This window comes from Peromyscus eremicus, chromosome 1 (assembly GCF_949786415.1).
Source record: "Peromyscus eremicus chromosome 1, PerEre_H2_v1, whole genome shotgun sequence".
Classification (NCBI taxonomy): domain Eukaryota; kingdom Metazoa; phylum Chordata; class Mammalia; order Rodentia; family Cricetidae; genus Peromyscus; species Peromyscus eremicus.
The window spans coordinates 34,260,392-34,278,286 of record NC_081416.1 but is presented as its reverse complement, the minus strand read 5'-3'; the positions used below and the strand labels follow the sequence as shown (position 1 = coordinate 34,278,286).

At 36.9% G+C, this 17,895-nt stretch overlaps 1 protein-coding gene across 5 annotated transcripts in view; it reads right to left on the bottom strand.

Annotated features, from left to right (window-relative positions):
* Positions 1–17,667, bottom strand: part of Rfx3 (regulatory factor X3) — a 239,861-nt gene extending 222,194 nt beyond the window's left edge. For 2 of the 5 annotated variants that reach the window (XR_009378570.1, XM_059259379.1), the window contains exon 1: positions 16,128–16,290. Coding sequence is in view for 2 of the 5 variants with exons in the window: in XM_059259379.1 (XP_059115362.1) it covers positions 16,128–16,149 (22 nt within the window). In the remaining 3 variants the exon portion in view is untranslated. Of the gene's footprint in view, positions 1–16,127; positions 16,291–17,459 lie in introns of those variants that run through there. The other 3 variants (XM_059259371.1, XM_059259387.1, XM_059259364.1) reach the window with 3 other exon arrangements.
* Positions 17,668–17,895: the final 228 nt, after the last annotated feature.

Below are 17,895 nucleotides of genomic sequence, written 5' to 3'. Positions count from 1 at the left end.
AATTCCAGCTTTACATAAAACAAAGATTGCTCTCAATTTAAACTCTGTGTAGGTTTCATGGCAGATAACTTTCCATAATACAATCTTACTTTAAATGCCACAGCTGCGTCCCAGGTGTGACTACTCTAAGAACTCCATTCTGAGTTCAGCAGTTATCCCATTCATGACAATTGCACTCAAGACCTGTTGCTTCTACAGTTTAACATCCTAGTGGACACAGTCAAGATGGGCAGCAAAGAGAGAAACACAAGAAGTGTAGAGTATTCAATGTAGCTTCCCAAAAGGCAAAATCCTCAAATTTCCCCAATCTCTCATATGGTAAGCAGAATTAGAAATACATGCACCTACTACAACCAGATTTGATGAAGCATTCAACTAATACTACGTTGCCAAGATGCTACAGAAAACCTACAGGCAGATGGAATTCATATATGCATATAGAGTAAGGGAATAAAATGCCATTTGAAAAGATAAAAGAGACTTAAAGTCAACCCAAATCTACTGTTAACTAAGTAGTACTGCATTTAACAAAATGCCAAAATTAGTTCATTTATGCCATTAAATGTATTTTGCACAAAAGGAAGTAAATATATGCAACGATACTTGTAAAATTGTACTGTTCTAATGGTAATTAAACTTTTTGGATATAATAAGAGATAAAATAGTTGATTACAGAATGCAATCTGAGGCTTAATCAACAAATTAATGATTGATTTCTTCTACTAGCAAAGAACACTAGTTCTGATACTGAATTTATAAACATAATCAAATACATAATCTTTGCCCTCAAGAAGCTTACAATTTGAAAATGTCAAACATTTATAAACAAAACTATAAAACACAATTCCTAATTAGCACCCTGGAAAACAAGTTTGTTATAAGTGAGTCCATTAAGCTGAAGATCACTCTTAACCTTACATAAGAGAAATTTAATTTGGGAAATGCACTCTAGGAAAATAAAGACCAAGAACAAAATGTTAAGAGAACAGAACCAGCAAGGCACAACTCAGGAGACCATGCTGAACAGTGCTAGCAACTCGCCCTTACTTGCTCACTGCTATGTCAAGCACAGTGATTTTATATGCATCATACAATGGGCCTTCCAAACAATCTTCCAAGGCTAAACTGTCAGTTCTATTTCAGACCTGAAGAAGTCTGCCCAAGGGTTAAACTCCTGGTCAGTAGTGGACGCTGGAATTCTAACCCAGGTATGCTCATTTCAAGATTCATGTTCTTAATCAGTTCCTAGTGCAGTTAAGCCAGGCTGGCTGGAGATATGGAACTGCAGAGCAGAGTAGTAAAGTATATGAAATGCATCTGAGACTACAACCTCCAGGCAGCCAAAGCTAAGCAGTTTTGTGGCAAAATGTAGAATGGAATAAATACTTTTTTATTCTTCTGGTAAATAGGCAGGGAGGAATCTTAAAACAGTGATTCTCAATCTGTGTGTTGTGACATGGTCACATATCAGATACCCTGCATATCAGATATTTACATTACAATTCATATAGTAGCAAAACTACAGTTATGAAATAGCAATGAAATAATGTTATGGTTGGGGGTCACAACATGAGGAAGTTTTAAAGGCTCACAGCACTAGGAAGGTTGAGAACCACTGCTCTAAAAGATTCTGACCCAGAGAAATATAAACCTTTATTTTTAAAAATAAAGAAAAACTGTTAAAAGACACATTAATATAAATATACACTAGTGTGAATATATATCAGTTGAAGCAAACAAATATAATTCAGGGCATAAATTCATGGTATAAGAGCACATTTCCTGTTTAGACTCTCCCTCTGTATGCACAATAGATTCAACAGTCTAGAATGTACTCTATTAACTTATTCTCTATATTCAGATTTGAATTCGCTGCCTGAAAGGATTTGGCACTCTCTTCATCTGAATTATACTTTTAACACTTCTATTTTCCATTATATGGCCCAGTAAATATACTATCACCAAAGTAAACATAAATTGTTCTGACCACTTTCCACAAAACAAGATCATCAGCTAAGCACAAAGCAACACTGTGCACTCTATTCTGAGTCCCACTTAATTCCTATGAAATTGTAGTTTTAAACCTCAGAGAGTAAGAATTGGGAACTTTCCAACAAAAATGCAAGAGCTAACTAATATTTCATCATACCTTTGTTTACCATACCTCCTTTTATATTGAAGTTGAGAATAAATCCAAAGGGAACAGTTTTACAAGAAGGTCTGTCTATGGGGATTTACCTTGTTAAGAGCAAATGACAACTGGTTTTCCCCCATAGGAAGCCTGCTCTTGCTTTATATAAATGTATCTTTCAGATCTGGTGCCACAAATTAGACTGCAGAGAAATCAGGTTGTGCTGGAGAGTTCTCACTTGGTAAATTTTACATGGACTGCTTCATAGAACTAACACGCAAATTATGCACCTTTATCACCAAAAGGAGAGCAAATTCAGTTCAAGCTTGAGGTCAAAGATTTACTACTACTTCTACATCAGGGAGGTATGGGCAGTAATTCAAAGTCTTGGTAATGACTTATTCCAGCCATACTAGTCTCATACTATTAATTGGTAAACAAAATATTCTTCCAAAAACTCGTTACAAAATTAAACATGATATAATAGCATGGCTGAATGTGTTGCTTCCCGTTGCTATGGAGTTAAGGGCAGTCTATTCACATATTCATTCTTTTGGTGTGCTCATTCATATTTAAGAGTACTGCAACACCTTTAAAGCCCAGCTTGGCAAGTCTCGGCTTGCGTCAACTCTATCAAGTGTCAATTAGTTCACTTTGGCTCCACTACAGAGTAACCCACAAGAATAAGCATTTCCATTTTTTAAATTAACAAACTGATTTTCACACTAGTCCTCAGAAAGATTCGAATCAGGAGAAGAGCAGGGGGTTAACTTGTGGTAGAGCGGATGCTAAGTGGATGAGATCCTGGGCTCCATCTTCATTTGCAAAAGTGAAAACATATACACCAAGCCTGAGAATTTCAAACCAAAAAACTGACAAATGACAGGGACAAAAGTGTAGTTTTCAATACTGTATTTTCATTTATTGCACAACCTTAAAAGTGTTTTAAAGGTTATTAATTAACTTTACTTCTAAATATCTACAAAACAGAACAATGAAATGATTCTTATACCCAAGCTTACAGTTGGTAATTTTTTTTAAAAGTACTTGAATTTAGAATGTAGAATTATAAATGTTTGCATTCTCTAGAAAAATAGGGAAATTATAAACTAAAAGAAGAACAGAATTTTAAAACCATCACACTTGTGGTGTTTGCCTGTAAGGAAAGTTTTGGACTTGCTATATGAAATGTATCAGAGTGAAGTGTATGAGGTTCATCATACAAGTCATTTACCCTCAGCTTTCTTATCTCTAAAGCAAGTGGGAGACAGGGAAGGGGTTCATCTGGATAACCTCCAAAGTGCACATGAAATGTAAGCCCTCTGATGTTAAGATGAAGATATCCTAATTATGTCTCTAGTGGAACTGGCATATGTATGTCATTTGAAAACACGTGCAACTGTATTGAGACCCATTCATCTCTTGTCTTCACTATAGCCCCCCTTGCTTCTTCACCTGAGGAAAATGACAGTACAAGAGCTGAGCTAAGACAGGGACTCAAGTTGAGCATAAAAGAAATAAGGCATTCATCATACGGCATTTGAGGTTCGAGACAAAATTTTGTCAAGTTATAAAACACTTAAAAAAATTTGTGGTTAATGTTCCTCTTTATATATGAAGACACAGAAATTCCTCCAAATTACAGCTGTTTGCTGTTAGGTGGTTACTCCAAAATAGGATAAATGTCTATTAGTATTATTCTCATGTTAGAAACACCTGCATTTTAAATTATATCATATCATATCCCAGGGACAATCAAATATAAGAGAGAGAGACTTGTAAAGGTTAATCAGAATAAAATTTCCTTCCTATGCTTTATTGCTATTTCTGTAATGTAAAATAATGAAAACCAAATAAAATTATGCTTTTTGTACACAGTTTCTAAATGCACAGAAAGTTACTAAAACTAATGCTTAAGCTGGCATTGCATCAGTTTCAAAATGAAATCCTCTATAAATTTTATCATTTTAATTAATACTGTAATACATGATCAGTTGTTTGCTGGGTTACATTTTTCATTTTGTTTAAAGTGTTTGACTCATTCAATTTTTTATTTTTTTAAATATTTTTATTTTATAATTAATTTAATTTTACATATCAGCCAAGGATTCCCTTGTCCTCCCTCCTCCCACCCTCCCATCCTTTCCCCCCAATCCACCCCCATTTCCCACCTCCTCCAAGGCAAGGTCTCCCCTGGGGAGTCTGCCCAGCCTGGTACATTCAGTTGAGGCAGGTCCAGTCCCCTCCTCCCTACACCAAGGCTGAGCAAAGTGTCTCAGCATAGGCCCTAGATTCCAAAAAGCCAGCTTATGCACCATTTCATTTCTTTCTGTGTGTCTGATTTGGGGGATTCAAACTCAGGTCTTTGAGCTCACAAGGCAGATATTCTACCCATGAATTCTATCTCTAGTCCTAGCTATTTAAACTTTTCTTTATGGAAATTTAGTTATAGAACATGATCAGGTAACCACAACATAGCTTTAGTTATTTTGTATCACTGTATTATGCAGCCTGGCTACTTATTATGTAATAAATATATTTTAAAAGATGCTACAAAATACTTTAAGTCATAGATGTTTTCACTAAAATCTTTAGATCACAAAGGTTTAGCAATTAAAGTTATTATGTAAGTTAAAATATCAAACCTTATTCAATAAATGTATTTGCCTCTTGATTTGATCATTTGATACTAAAAAAATCAGCTTTTAAATAAAAAGATTCATGTCTACATTTTGTGTTGTTCATTCAAATGTCAATAATTACAATCTGTAATACATGTTATTCCATCACAGAATATATTCCAAAAGAAAAGTGATTAGGAACGGGAAGCAGCTTTTTGTTTGCTTTTGCTCTAGACTTTAACAAGGAAAAATGTTTCTTTCATGACTATATTACCTCAGTCAAATAAAAAAAATATAAATAAATGAAAAAATAAGCCCATGCTGTATATGAAGATACTGCATTCAGAAAACATTAAACTGTTTTGAATGATATCACTGGTTAGTATATCAGCTTCTAGATGTCACTTCCTTCATGATGTATCAAAAATAACTTAAAACATGGCACTGAGTAGCTGACTTCAGTTTTCCAAAACAGAGTAGCATATATCTCAGATGGGCTTGAATTCACTATGTAGTTGAGAATGACATCAAACTTCTGATCCCCCTGCCTCTACCTCCCCAGTGTAGGATTACAAGCATTTGCCAGCACCCATCAATTACACAGTGCTGGGGATGGATCCCAGGTTTTTGCGCATGCTGGGCAAACGCCCTACTAATTGACATCACAACTGAGTGACACATCTAGTCCCATTGAGCTGAAAATTCCAGAAGGCAGTTGCTTCTCTTTCCTTGACAACTTACAAATGGCTCTTAACTATTTTATTCAAACCTTTCCAAAAACAAGTTAGAATAATGACAGATCAGATAGGAACTCCATCATATCTGAAAGGTTTATCTCAAGACTTTTCTCTACCCTTAAAACAAGGGCTTCTTTCCTTGGACTCACTCCTTTTTTTTTTTTTTTTTTTTTGGTTTTTTGAGACAGGGTTTCTCTGTGTAGCTTTGCGCCTTTCCTGGAACTCACTTGGTAGCCCAGGCTGGCCTCGAACTCACAGAGATCCGCCTGGCTCTGCCTCCCGAGTACTGGGATTAAAGGCGTGCGCCACCACCACCCCGCGGACTCACTCCCTTTTAACTAAATCAAATTTCAAGTAGAAAAGCCTAGAATTACTAAACAAATGACTTAATCGAATAGCTTAACAGCAAGCAAAAATAAATTTCCTAATTTAATGTTCTTGGAAGAAGCAATATGAAGGTCAATCGTGTTAAAATACTTATCTCCATATTATGTCATTGTTTCAAATCTCCACTGAAACTTTTCTTAAATTGTAACTTTCTTCAAAGCATCACAGGATAAGAAGGGACTGGAGTTACTTTTAGTATAAAGTCTTTCAATTATGTACTTTTAATTTACTGAGCTCAAGTGAGCTTCCCACTTCAACCTCCAGTGTAGCTGGGACTACAGGCATGCACCAAGGTACACTATTATTACACAGCTTTAATAACACAGACGATTGTAATTGTGAAGTCTATATGATAAGTACACAAGGTTCATTATATACTTCTACTTTGATATCTTTGACATATTCCAAAACATAAACATCTTAAGAATATTTATAGTACATATACAATATACTAGCTTCCCCAAATGTACAGTTTTAAATATAAGATAACCAGAGATTCCAATTGAAGATGTGAATTTTGATTATTTTGTATACTAATATTGTATTTCTTTTATAATAATAAAAACAAGGTGTTGATACAACATCTTAAGCTGCTCCTTTTCTATACATAACTTCTAGAAATAGTTAAATTTTATACAACAAAAAAATCAAGGTATCAAAGCCTTATTGTAAATATTTGTGAAAAAAATTTAAATGTGGTAACACATACATACAAACACACACACACACAAAAAAAAAAAAAAAAAAAAAAAAACCACCTAAGGGTCCAGCCCCTTCCTCACCTTCCCCTACTAGTTAAAAAATTCAGTCTATAATTATAGACATATCTATCGGTAGATACCTCATTCAACTGATTATTTCACTATTCACAGTGATTTATTCACCTACCTTTGTTTAATCTTTAATTATAATTTTCCTACTAATTTCATTCATTTTTCATTACCTCCTACCATTTTTTATCCTGTCATATGCCCAAGCATTATTCATCATTTTGTAGCCTTCTATAATTTGAAACATTAAAACTATATTTGCGTAAATGGAGAAATGCAATTTTGTATCTAACATATTCCATTTCTTTATTTTCTTTTCAAAATACATCTTAATAGAAATCTAAACTAGTTCACAATTCCTAAATTAACTGAAATAGTAATGGTACCAAATACTCAACTTATATAAATCCTTTATTAAACAACTGATAAAGATTAAAAACTTACATACTGAAATATCTAAGTATGTCTTACATTCTGAGAGAATGTTTTACAATCAAATACTAGTGGCATTATTAGATTTGCTGTATATGGCAAACTGGGAATCACATACAGCCCCTGAAATGACACCTCTTTTCCTCTCTGTCTATATTTTAGTGTTTCCAATTACACAATCCCACTCCCACTTACTCTCATTTTTACTCCATTTCTACAGACCAAAGTGGTGTTCTGGGCATGGGGTGCCACCTATGGGCATCATTTCAAATGTTTTTAAACCATAGGGTAAACTATAACTTCCAAAGTTTTTATACTATGTATCCAAGGGAAATTCTAGACAGCAATGGAAATTGACCTAAGCACAACTTTATGAAAAGACTTAGACTGTGTCCAAAAGAAATCTTACTTTACTGCTAATAGTAGGGCTACAGGAAAAAAAGGTGAGCTGGGTATCAGGATCAAAACACTAGCCTCCTCTCACATATTACTCTGATCATCATCTCCAGTCCATGGTCACTTGCATTTCTTTAATCTCCAAACAAAATAAAATATTCATGCAAAGCTAAAATTAATCAAAATATTCTCTTTCTAAATTCAAAGATAAAAGAATCACACCTCACTTGGAAGGTGGATGGCCCAGGCCTCTGCTCAGAGATAAAGCCACATTATCAGTCACTCATTCAATATTATCTAAAAGTTTCAAAACTTCCAACACTCAGCAAACTTCTGAAGCACAGAATGGTGGAATGTTAATCCAGCAACATAGTGTCAAGCCCTAGTTTAACTGAAATGAACTGTACTTTTTTTCTTTATCTACTCTGGCACAGGTAGCCATTAGCCAAAGTAGCCTCTAAAAAAATCACCACACAATGGGAAGCACTAATAAAAACTTGCGAACCTCACACAGAGGTCACCTGGAGAACCTAACATATCCCCTAAATCCTCTGCCTCGAGAGAACAGCATGGTGATGGGCAGTTCCTAGTGTGACTCCACCATGACGACAGAAGGAGAGAACAACACTGACGACCTTCTACAGCCCTCAACAAAATGTGCGCTGAAATAACTTCCTAAACGTGCACACGCTATAGACACACATAAAAGAGTATCTGAGCTAAATTCCATTTTTACAAGCATCTTAAAAATGTAATTTTGTAAGACAAGACATTTAGAGATATGACACATAATCACAAAAATCAAAAATTTTTTATTTATATATATAATATATTCTCCACACCACATTAAAATACATGCTATAAGCACATTTAAAGTTGTAAAGGAGATGTCCAGATTGCTAGTATAATAGTTTGTCTTTATTAATAACCCTAAGGATGACACTTTACCAAAACTCATCAAAATTTTCATCAGACATAATCAGAAGCTAATAAGTAGAAGTCTGATGTTATAGACTCTTTGGCTCCTTAAAAATGTCAGCACAATAGAAGCAGAGGAAAAGGTTACATTTCGTTGTCAAAGATATATCCACAAATACATCTAAACAAAGGAAAGTATAAAGACATAGATTAAAAATAACTTACAAACAGATGTGATGGCACATCACACCTTTAATCCCAGCACTTGGGAGGCTGAGGCAGAATGTTCAAGAGTTCAATGCCAGCTTATGCTTAAAAAAAAAAAAAAATCACACGTGAACATTCCTAAAGCACAATGCTGGCTCCTGAAAAAGAATTTTTTTATTCTAATAATGTACTAATGAACAAAAATTTCAGATACTTTATCTTGAAGATAAATGAAATAATTTAATGAAATGCAATAAACATTTTAGTAAAGTAATAAAATATTTATCCTTAAGAAGTATATGTACTCTGCACAATGCTGCAGCAGAAGAGGAACAAGATCCTAAAGAAACCATATTGCTGTAGCCACTTCTGACCCCCACATCCCCAGACTCTGACCCCCTACAACATCTACCCCAACCAGGGCTTCATAATGCAGTAAAATATGGAAATATACAAGTTACCGGTACTTAATAAGAGAAATGAGATATGATCTCTAAATGTGCATGTTTCTTCTTCCCCTTTAGCATCCATTCCCATTCTTCCACAGTTACAGCATGAAAGCAAAGAAATTTTTCAAGACAGGCTCCCTTTGCAGCCCTATCCTCCAACTTGCAATCCTCCTGCCTCAACTTCCTAGGGGTTTGGATTGCAGGCATGGGCCACTGTACACAGATTGAAGAAACTCTACAAGCACAGAGTCTCTAAACTGATTGGCACAGTAAAATACACTGTACAAACTCAGAGGACAGAATGTCACATCCATTTTAGGAATAATACTTACATGAAATATAAACAAATGTTATTAAGCATACAAATCCAAATGGGATACAGAAACTTTAATCTGCTTATATTAACCAACTGAAATATCAAAACAACTTTTAAATAATAAGAATTACAATTTATCTTCCAGACACTTCCCTATATAAGCTGGTGAGAGTTGTGATACAGCAGAATATATGCTCTTTCCTAAGTACAAAAATGTTTCCTGCCTTAGCGCCTGCCTCTCCCCACACCCTCCCACCCTGTCCTCTGTCTATCCACACACTGGGGAAATTATGTCCTGTTTTAAATATCTCACTGGTGAGCAACAGGAGCCCCAACTGTCAGACACTTGTCTGGCACACATACTTACAGAAGCTAGTTCCAGCAGGAGCTCAAGCTGTGAGGCTCAGCTCACTCCTATGTGGGTGAGGAAATCAGAGGACTTGGCCACCACTCTAAAGAAACTACCAAAATGGTAGAACTCTGAGACCTTGCTATAGGCATAGCCACTGCAGTATCACTGGGTTCTGGGTTTTCTTTGTTGCTCTCCGAGAGAGAGAGAGAGAGAGAGAGAGAGAGAGAGAGAGAGAGAGAGAGAGAGAGAGAGAGACAGACAGAGAGAGAGAGAGACAGAGACAGACAGAGAGAGGGACAGACAGACAGACAGACAGACAGAGAGACACAGAGAGAGAGACAGAGAGAAACAAGTAAGTAGTAGCATGCTAGATTTCGAGGCCATAGATAAATCACACGCCAATTCCTGGTTCCATGTCACTGGCATGCTCCCTCTTCCCAGGCTAATCTTGACATGGATTCCTAGGTTACAAAGACGTGGAGATCACATAGTCTTACTGTTTATCTTACAGCTGAAGAAACTGAACTCACATATTTTATGTAACTAGCCTGCACTTTCAGTCAGCGGCAAACTGGGTACCTTTGTCCTCTTCTTCACGCTCATCTGGTCACACTCTTGGAGCGCTTTGCTTCTGAGTCTAGTAACTTTCTTTCCTTTCTTCTCTATCATTGCTGAATGTATCTGTGGCCTCTCACTTTTACTCAGGCCTGTTGTCTCACTGTTTTAATGTTCCTGGTTAAGCTTCTATTATCCCATACTTACATTTTGCCTAAGCAGGAAATATAAGAACCCTTGGGAATCCCTGACCAGGCACTATAAAACAAAGACAAGCAGTATTGGCTGGCTATAACTGCTTCTATAAAAGAAAGAATACTGGCGTTAAGAGTCATCATAGGTATTGGTAAACATACAAACATATTAATTTTGGATTAGCCTGGACATTTAACCCTTAAGTACTTTGCCAGAGGCCAAAACACACCCAGAAGAAAACATTTCCCCACCACCAAAACAGTGTTTCTCTGTATAGCAGCCCTGGCTGTCCTGAACTCAATTTAGGCTTTGTAGACCAGGCTGACCTTGAACTCACAGAGATCCACCTGCCTCTGCCTCCTGAGTGCTTGGCATTAAAGGCATGTGCCATCACACCCAGGGTAAGAAATCTTTTAAATAAAAACAACACTCAGATCACATCACTCATAAAATAATGTTACATTTCTGTTCAAGAAGGTAGAAATCGTCAAGAAGAAAACAGACATTTGGAAGTAGTATAGTATATTCATTTTTAAGTCACATTTCCTAGCCTTCTTCAAGGCTCCTTTGAAAATCTATCACATTTGAACTGGGCACAGTGGCAAGGCACAGGTAATCCCCACACCCACAAGACTGAGGCAGGAGGATCATGAGTTTAAGGCTGACCTGGAATACACAGAGAGAACAAATAAATCCTATATCCAGCTTAAGATTTGGGACAATGTAAGTAACTCTAAAATGAGAAAAATACTTTACTACTAGTCAAATTGCTCAGAAAAAACGAAATACAGTTATTCAATATAACTATCGGACAGCACCGTTACATGTGGCAGCCAACTTGAAAACATTACGTGAAACTTTTCAACATCTAAAGAGAACAAAAGATAGCATTTTCTTGTGTAATATTTCATATTTAATTTATCCTGGGTTATGTTCCAAAGTTACTTTACTACATAAGTAGCAGTTAGTAAACTATTCATCAATGCTAAACAAGGGTATCAGTGGTAAACTCATGTATCCCCCTTAGTAGAGGTGTTAGTCGGCACATTATAAGACTGTAGAATAACTGCTAATGAATTCATGTTTTAGAACTGTCTAGACTGTTTACTGTCTCTACATAGTAAAGATTGCATGCAGCATGAAGCTGATGAAGAGAGCTCCAGATATTTTCAAATATATTAATATGTAACATGTGACGAGAAAATATAAATGGGACAATGAAATAAACAATGGAAGAGTAAGAGAGAATGAAATATTACATCACTAGTTCTACACAAAAATCTTTAGGCTAGAAAAGTTATGTAAACACAGTAACAAGAGTCTGTTATAGGCCTATGGAACAAAACTGAGACATAGCTTTGGAATAGCATACTTTTAATTTAGTATGGTAAAAAAAAAAACTGATTATTAAATGGTAATCCAAGCCTCTGAATGATGGTTTCATATCTTTGTTTTAATTTTTCAAATGAGGAAAGGAGAGTTAGTATTCAATGACAGTAGATTAGTGGAAAAATATTTCAAAACTCAAGTCCTATGGCAAGGGAAGGTTAGATCAAAATGATTCTTAGGTAGCAAAAAGATTGGAAGAAATATCTTCTCAATATCTTAACTGAAACACCCAATAAACACTAAGCATGGATTCTCAAACTGACCAACATACATGAATTTATATCTTTGACACTGCACAGATGTCAGGCAATAATCTAAGTGAAAGCAACTAACTTGTCCACAGTCACACAGTTAATGAGATTAACTGAATTCTGACTCTAAAGCCTGTGCACTTAGCCTATAACATGATGTCCCATCCCCCTATTAATACTCTAATACAAGTTATTCCCTCAACTTTCATCACATATACTTTGATATGAAATGTACGACTTCAAATACAAAGAGTTGTAATACATCCACAAATATATTTCAAACCTCAGTGGCATAAAATGACAAACTACATAGAACTTTATCATTTAAAGAAAAATGACTAAATTAGTGTAGCTTAAAGAAAATTACTAAACTACTGTAGTAAGACCCATATGGGGGGAAAATGCTACTCTCTTTTGAAGTTCTGGGATCAAGGTGTTCCTGCACACAAATTGTTACAGCTTATAGTTACTTTTTTAAAATATCACAATTAAATACTATAGCTGAGTTGGCACAGTGGTGTATCATTACCCAGACTGAAGTTTGTACAATGTAACTATACTATTCCAAGCTTTCTTGAAGAAAATACTACTGTTTTAAAGATTGCCCACTTAGTATATACTGTGTAAAAGTATATTCAGTCAGAGAAGATGCCACTCAAAAGATGGAAAATGACACTTAAAAACAAAATCTCAGGGTGAGAGGGATAGCTCAGCATTAAGAGCACTTGTTGCTCTTGCAAAGAACACAGGTTCAGTTCCCAGCTACCATATGAGAGTTCACAAGCATTGGTAACTCAAGTTCCAGGGCGTAAGACTGAAGTATCCTCATAATATGACCAATGTATACAACCATAGGACTAAATGCTAACATTAAACTGCCAAGGCTATGCTCTCAGGGTTCATTTCTATAGCTCATTACTGATTCTAATGTATTACACATACTCTATGTACAGGCAGGTTTCAAAAAAAAAAAAAAAAACTGCCAAGAAAAGCGGTATATTAAATGCTAAACTTCATAGAAGTAAGCCAGATGCTTAAATGCATAAGTGGCTAAAATTTTCTTTACAGAACTGTTCTAATCAATTCACATTTTAGTGAAAATAATCTTATATTGCAAACAGCACAGCACCCTCTGGTGTATCCATTATAAGATATATAAAATTCCCACAAGTAAAAGGATAAAATCATAAGTCAAAAATAAACCTTAGTGATCAATAGGGTGATACTTTCTGAATTTCTTCAGGTACATATATTTAACATGTTTAAATAAAAAAAAAATTTTCACTTTTAAATTATCACTATAAAATTTGTAGCAATTGTGGTCAGAAAATTTGTTTTAGTTTTAAAATACTGAACCAACCAAAATAATACATTTTTTCAATTATATAACTTAAATTAAGATAATGCTATCAATACGATTCTTGAAGGAATGGCAAAATTTTAATGGTTATGTAAGCTAAATTTCATTTTACTCAAACCCCCCTGTTTTTTGCTATAGATAAATTTGACTTGAATATATAAACTGTTGCTATATATTTTTCTGAATTCAAAGTCAGTTTATCATTATTTATAAGGATGGATAGATAGGTGTTAAGCAAATAAATCTACGATTTCCACAGTTTGAAAAATACAGTAATACAAATAAAAGCTAGTGAGTTCGGTTACAAATCTAGAGCACTTCAAAGACTAGTATGCTCAATTTTTACATATAAAAAGAACCCTCTCCCTGTGAAAATAATTAACTAAAGCATGATATAACAAACTCCACATGAGGCCACCTGCTTTGGACAGCCCTTTGTGGCCCACTGCAAGTTCCACAACAATGCAGGAAAAAGTGAGACTGCCACCTGCTTACAGCAGCCATCTGCCTCTAACAAGTTACATTTAGTCAAATCCACTTCATCCTGGTTTCCAAACTAAGGGAACACTATGCACCTGTGAACAGAAAAGAATTTAACACCTATTTTGTGATGACAACTGGGAATATATACCTAAAGATTTAAAGAGCTAAGGCAAATAATTCAGTAAGGAAAATTATTTTTAATGTAACTGCAAGTGAATAAAGGATATTTAGCCAAATGCTCAGCATAAAAACAAAATAGCAAACTTCATAATGTAAAACTTGACTTATTTCTTATTCTCATTTCTTGTCATATATTCTCATGAGGATCACAAAGTCACAGTGCTACTACAGTACTCAGGAAAAAAAATTAACTATTCCCACATATCTGTTCTCAGGAAAAAAAAATAATAACTATTCCCACATATCTGTTACTATGATCCATCCTTTTAAGCATGTATGACCTGAAAATTTTTACTATTCAGTGTTAAAAAAAAAGTGCCCCAATTAACTTAGAGTTTTTTGTTTTTTGTTTTTTAAAGACTGTTTGAGTAAAGTTAAAGAATATCTCATTATCTCACTTATAAACTATAAAGCTTGTGAGTACCTCCATAGAATACAAGAGTATTTGAATACTGGATTAAAAATACAGTATTTTAGAAATTAGGCGTAAATACCTCATGCCAAGAAAGCAGTGTGAAATGAATGTTTCTAGGAATGCACTAATTTATTAGACATATATAAATGCACTATGCCTATTCCCTATACAATTTAATAGAACTGTATAATAGATAAGGTTTAATTAAAAATGACTGAGATAGACATCGTGGCATACTCTGAATCACAAATACTCAGCTACTCAAAATGTTACTATTTAATATGTTTAGTTTCAAAGCATGATCATTTTCACAGATTTGTTAGTCCAAAAAACTGAAAACAAAGAATGCCAATGCATAGTATATACTCCCTCCTAGGAAAATACTGTGGAAAAAAAATTGAACTAAATGGTATTTAACTTTGTATTTAATTTTAAAGATCAATTATTAAATTCTAAGTTAATCAATCCATAAAACTAATTTTATCTTATCAGAAGCCAAAGTATCTCTAATATCAACTCTCAGAACACAAAGAGTTGTTTCAAATGGACAGGCTATTTAATATAATCCAATGTCACAATCACTTTCAAATCAACTTGTGGGCAGGAAAAAAAACTAAATCTGGGGAAAACTGACACATACTTGATGAGTGAAATGTGTCTGAAACATTCTTGGACATTGCAAATAAAAATATTAAGCAAGGACATTTTAGCATATACAATCTATTTAGCTGAAACTTATATAAATGGCATCAGATCTAAAACTGTCCCAAGACAGCAAAAGTCTTTTTAAGTTCAGACCCAGGAGCTTCAACATCCAAAAGTGTTCAGGCATTTGACACTCATCTGAACAGGAGAGGAAAAAAAAAGGAAAAAGAAGAAAGAAAAGGAAAGGAAAAAAATACAAGTTAGTATTTGAGATGTATATGGAAGACAGGTTGGGGAGTAACTATTGAGAGATCTAAACAGACTTCTTTCATAATCGAATATCACCTTCATTTAAAATAACAATCATACGGAAATAAATTAAAAAGTACGTTTTTTTTCAACCACCCCAACTCTTATTTTACAAAATATTAGCCTTAATGGCATTATAATTACCCAAACTCTTCATTGACAATCTCAAGAATAATTAATACTGTCACATTATTCACAGGCTTCTCTGTCAGTTAAATCAATAAATGTTTGCTGTTAAAAAGGTTATTTAAATTAGCACTTTAAAAATCGGAATTGGAAATTTCATATGTGCAACTATAATAGTACATTTTATTTGTTTTAGCTCATAGTCATTATCAAATTTTTTTGTTGTTGATAAACTACTGATTGTTAGGCTGAAAATGAGCAAAATTAAAGGATCTGTAAAACCCGGTTATCGTCAATCAAGATGACACTACTTAAGAACTGGTAAGTATTCAAATCTACAGGGGGCAACTGTTTTCTCCAAAGAAATACTTTAAAAGGAAGTTTTTTCTTCTGAGCAGGTTTAAATCGTTGTCCAAAGAAAACCAGAAAGTCAACAAAAAGAATATGTTAAGTACATACATGCCTAGATCTTAACAGCCACAAAGAAAGTGAAATATACACACGTTTCAAGTTGAGAAGCTTCATACATTCTTTATGAACAACTTGACTTCAATTTCAACTCTCCAAGGGAAAGGAACAGAGACGAAGATGGGAGAAAAAAAAAAAACTCTCAAAGTATCATAACTGTCACAAACAGCGTTGTGAACTGAGTTCTCACAAAGCTTCCTTGTGTCCCTTCCCTGTGCATCACAGACAAAGTCTCAAAACCACAATGAAAATTGTTAACACTCTCCTGTGGGGAGGGAGGTGCATCAAAGTGAAACAGAACCTCAGGACTACCCCTCCCATCTCCACATGAAGGATAAAGCGCTGTCAGGAACCACTAACCCAAGTAGCACAGATGCCCTGCATCCGGTTTAAATCACAAGCGCGCGCACACACACGCACACACGCGCACACACACACACACACACACACACACACACACGTCGAAAAGGAAGGGGAAGGGGGAGACAGACAGAGAGAGAGAGAGAGAGAGAGAGAGAGAGAGAGAGAGAGAGGAGAGACAGAGAGAGGGAAGAGGAGAGGGCAGAGAGACAGAGAGACTTAAAAAAATCTCTCAGAGCAGCAGAGGCCCCTGGTTTCAATGTGTGTGCACAGGGGGGAGGGGGGAGGGAAGACTGCTGAATGGATATTAAGACTGTTTGCAGCACAAAGAAAAATACAGTTTTAAAAGAAGAAAAGAAGCCCGTGAGGCCGGTGATGGTCAAAGAAGTGCAGTCCGTTTAGCGGCAGGCAAAGAGGGGCCAAAAGGAAAGGAGCGGGCTGCGGGAAAAGTTCACCGAGCTACGAGGATAAAAATAACAAAACCCCCCAACAAGGCCCCGCAAGTGAACAACAACAACAACAGCACAGCACCTTTTGGGGTCCCCCCCCCTGCTCACTGCTGTCTCTTTCGATTTGGACAGCAGCAGCCACCAGGCAGCTTTGCAAAGCAGCGAATTAAAGAAAGAGAGAGGGAGAAAGCAAGCCCCTTCTTCTCTCCACCTGCCCCTCCTCCGGAGTGCCCGCAGACCTGGGGGGGACGCTCCAACACCCGCGACGGACAGCGGCGCCTTCCTAGCCTAGCCCGCTCGCCCCGCAGCCCCGGCTCCCGCTCCATCCCAGAGCGCCGAGGCCGGCCGGGCGGGCAGGCGGGCGGGCGCGCGGAGCCCACACCCCCGAGCCCGCCGCGCGCGGGTCCATTGTAAACAAGCCCCGGGGACCGAGCCCCTCGAGCGGCCGCCGCCGGTGTCAGGAGGGAGACCCCGCCACAGCCACGCTCGCTCGCACCCACGAACACACGCACGGACACACACGCTCCCACACACATGTAGAGACCGAAGAATATTCACCTTGGCTGTGGATTATTGTGGTGTTGTTGGTGGGTGATGGAGATGGTGGTGGTGGGGAGGAGGAGGAGGAGGAGGAAGAGGAGGAGGAGGAGGAGGAGGAGAGGAGTAGTTGTTGTTGATGGGTAACAGTCGCCAGGACTACGGTGACTATGGCGCTTGATTCACAAGGCAACGGTTGCTATAACTCACAAAAGAGAGAGAGAGGGAGAGAGAGAGGGAGCGAGGGAGAGGGAGACACTCGCGCGGGGAGGGGCGGGGGAGGGAGGAGGGGAGAGGGCGGGCCCGAGAGCGCCGGAAGAAGCGGGTTCGGCGCCGTGACTGACAGCTCGGAGCCCGGGCGGGGGCCGCGGTCGGGATTCCGACGTCGGGTCCCCGAGGTACGCTTAGACTTGGCGGGCCCGGGGTCAGTGCGAGTCAGGCTCGAGGAACGCTAGCG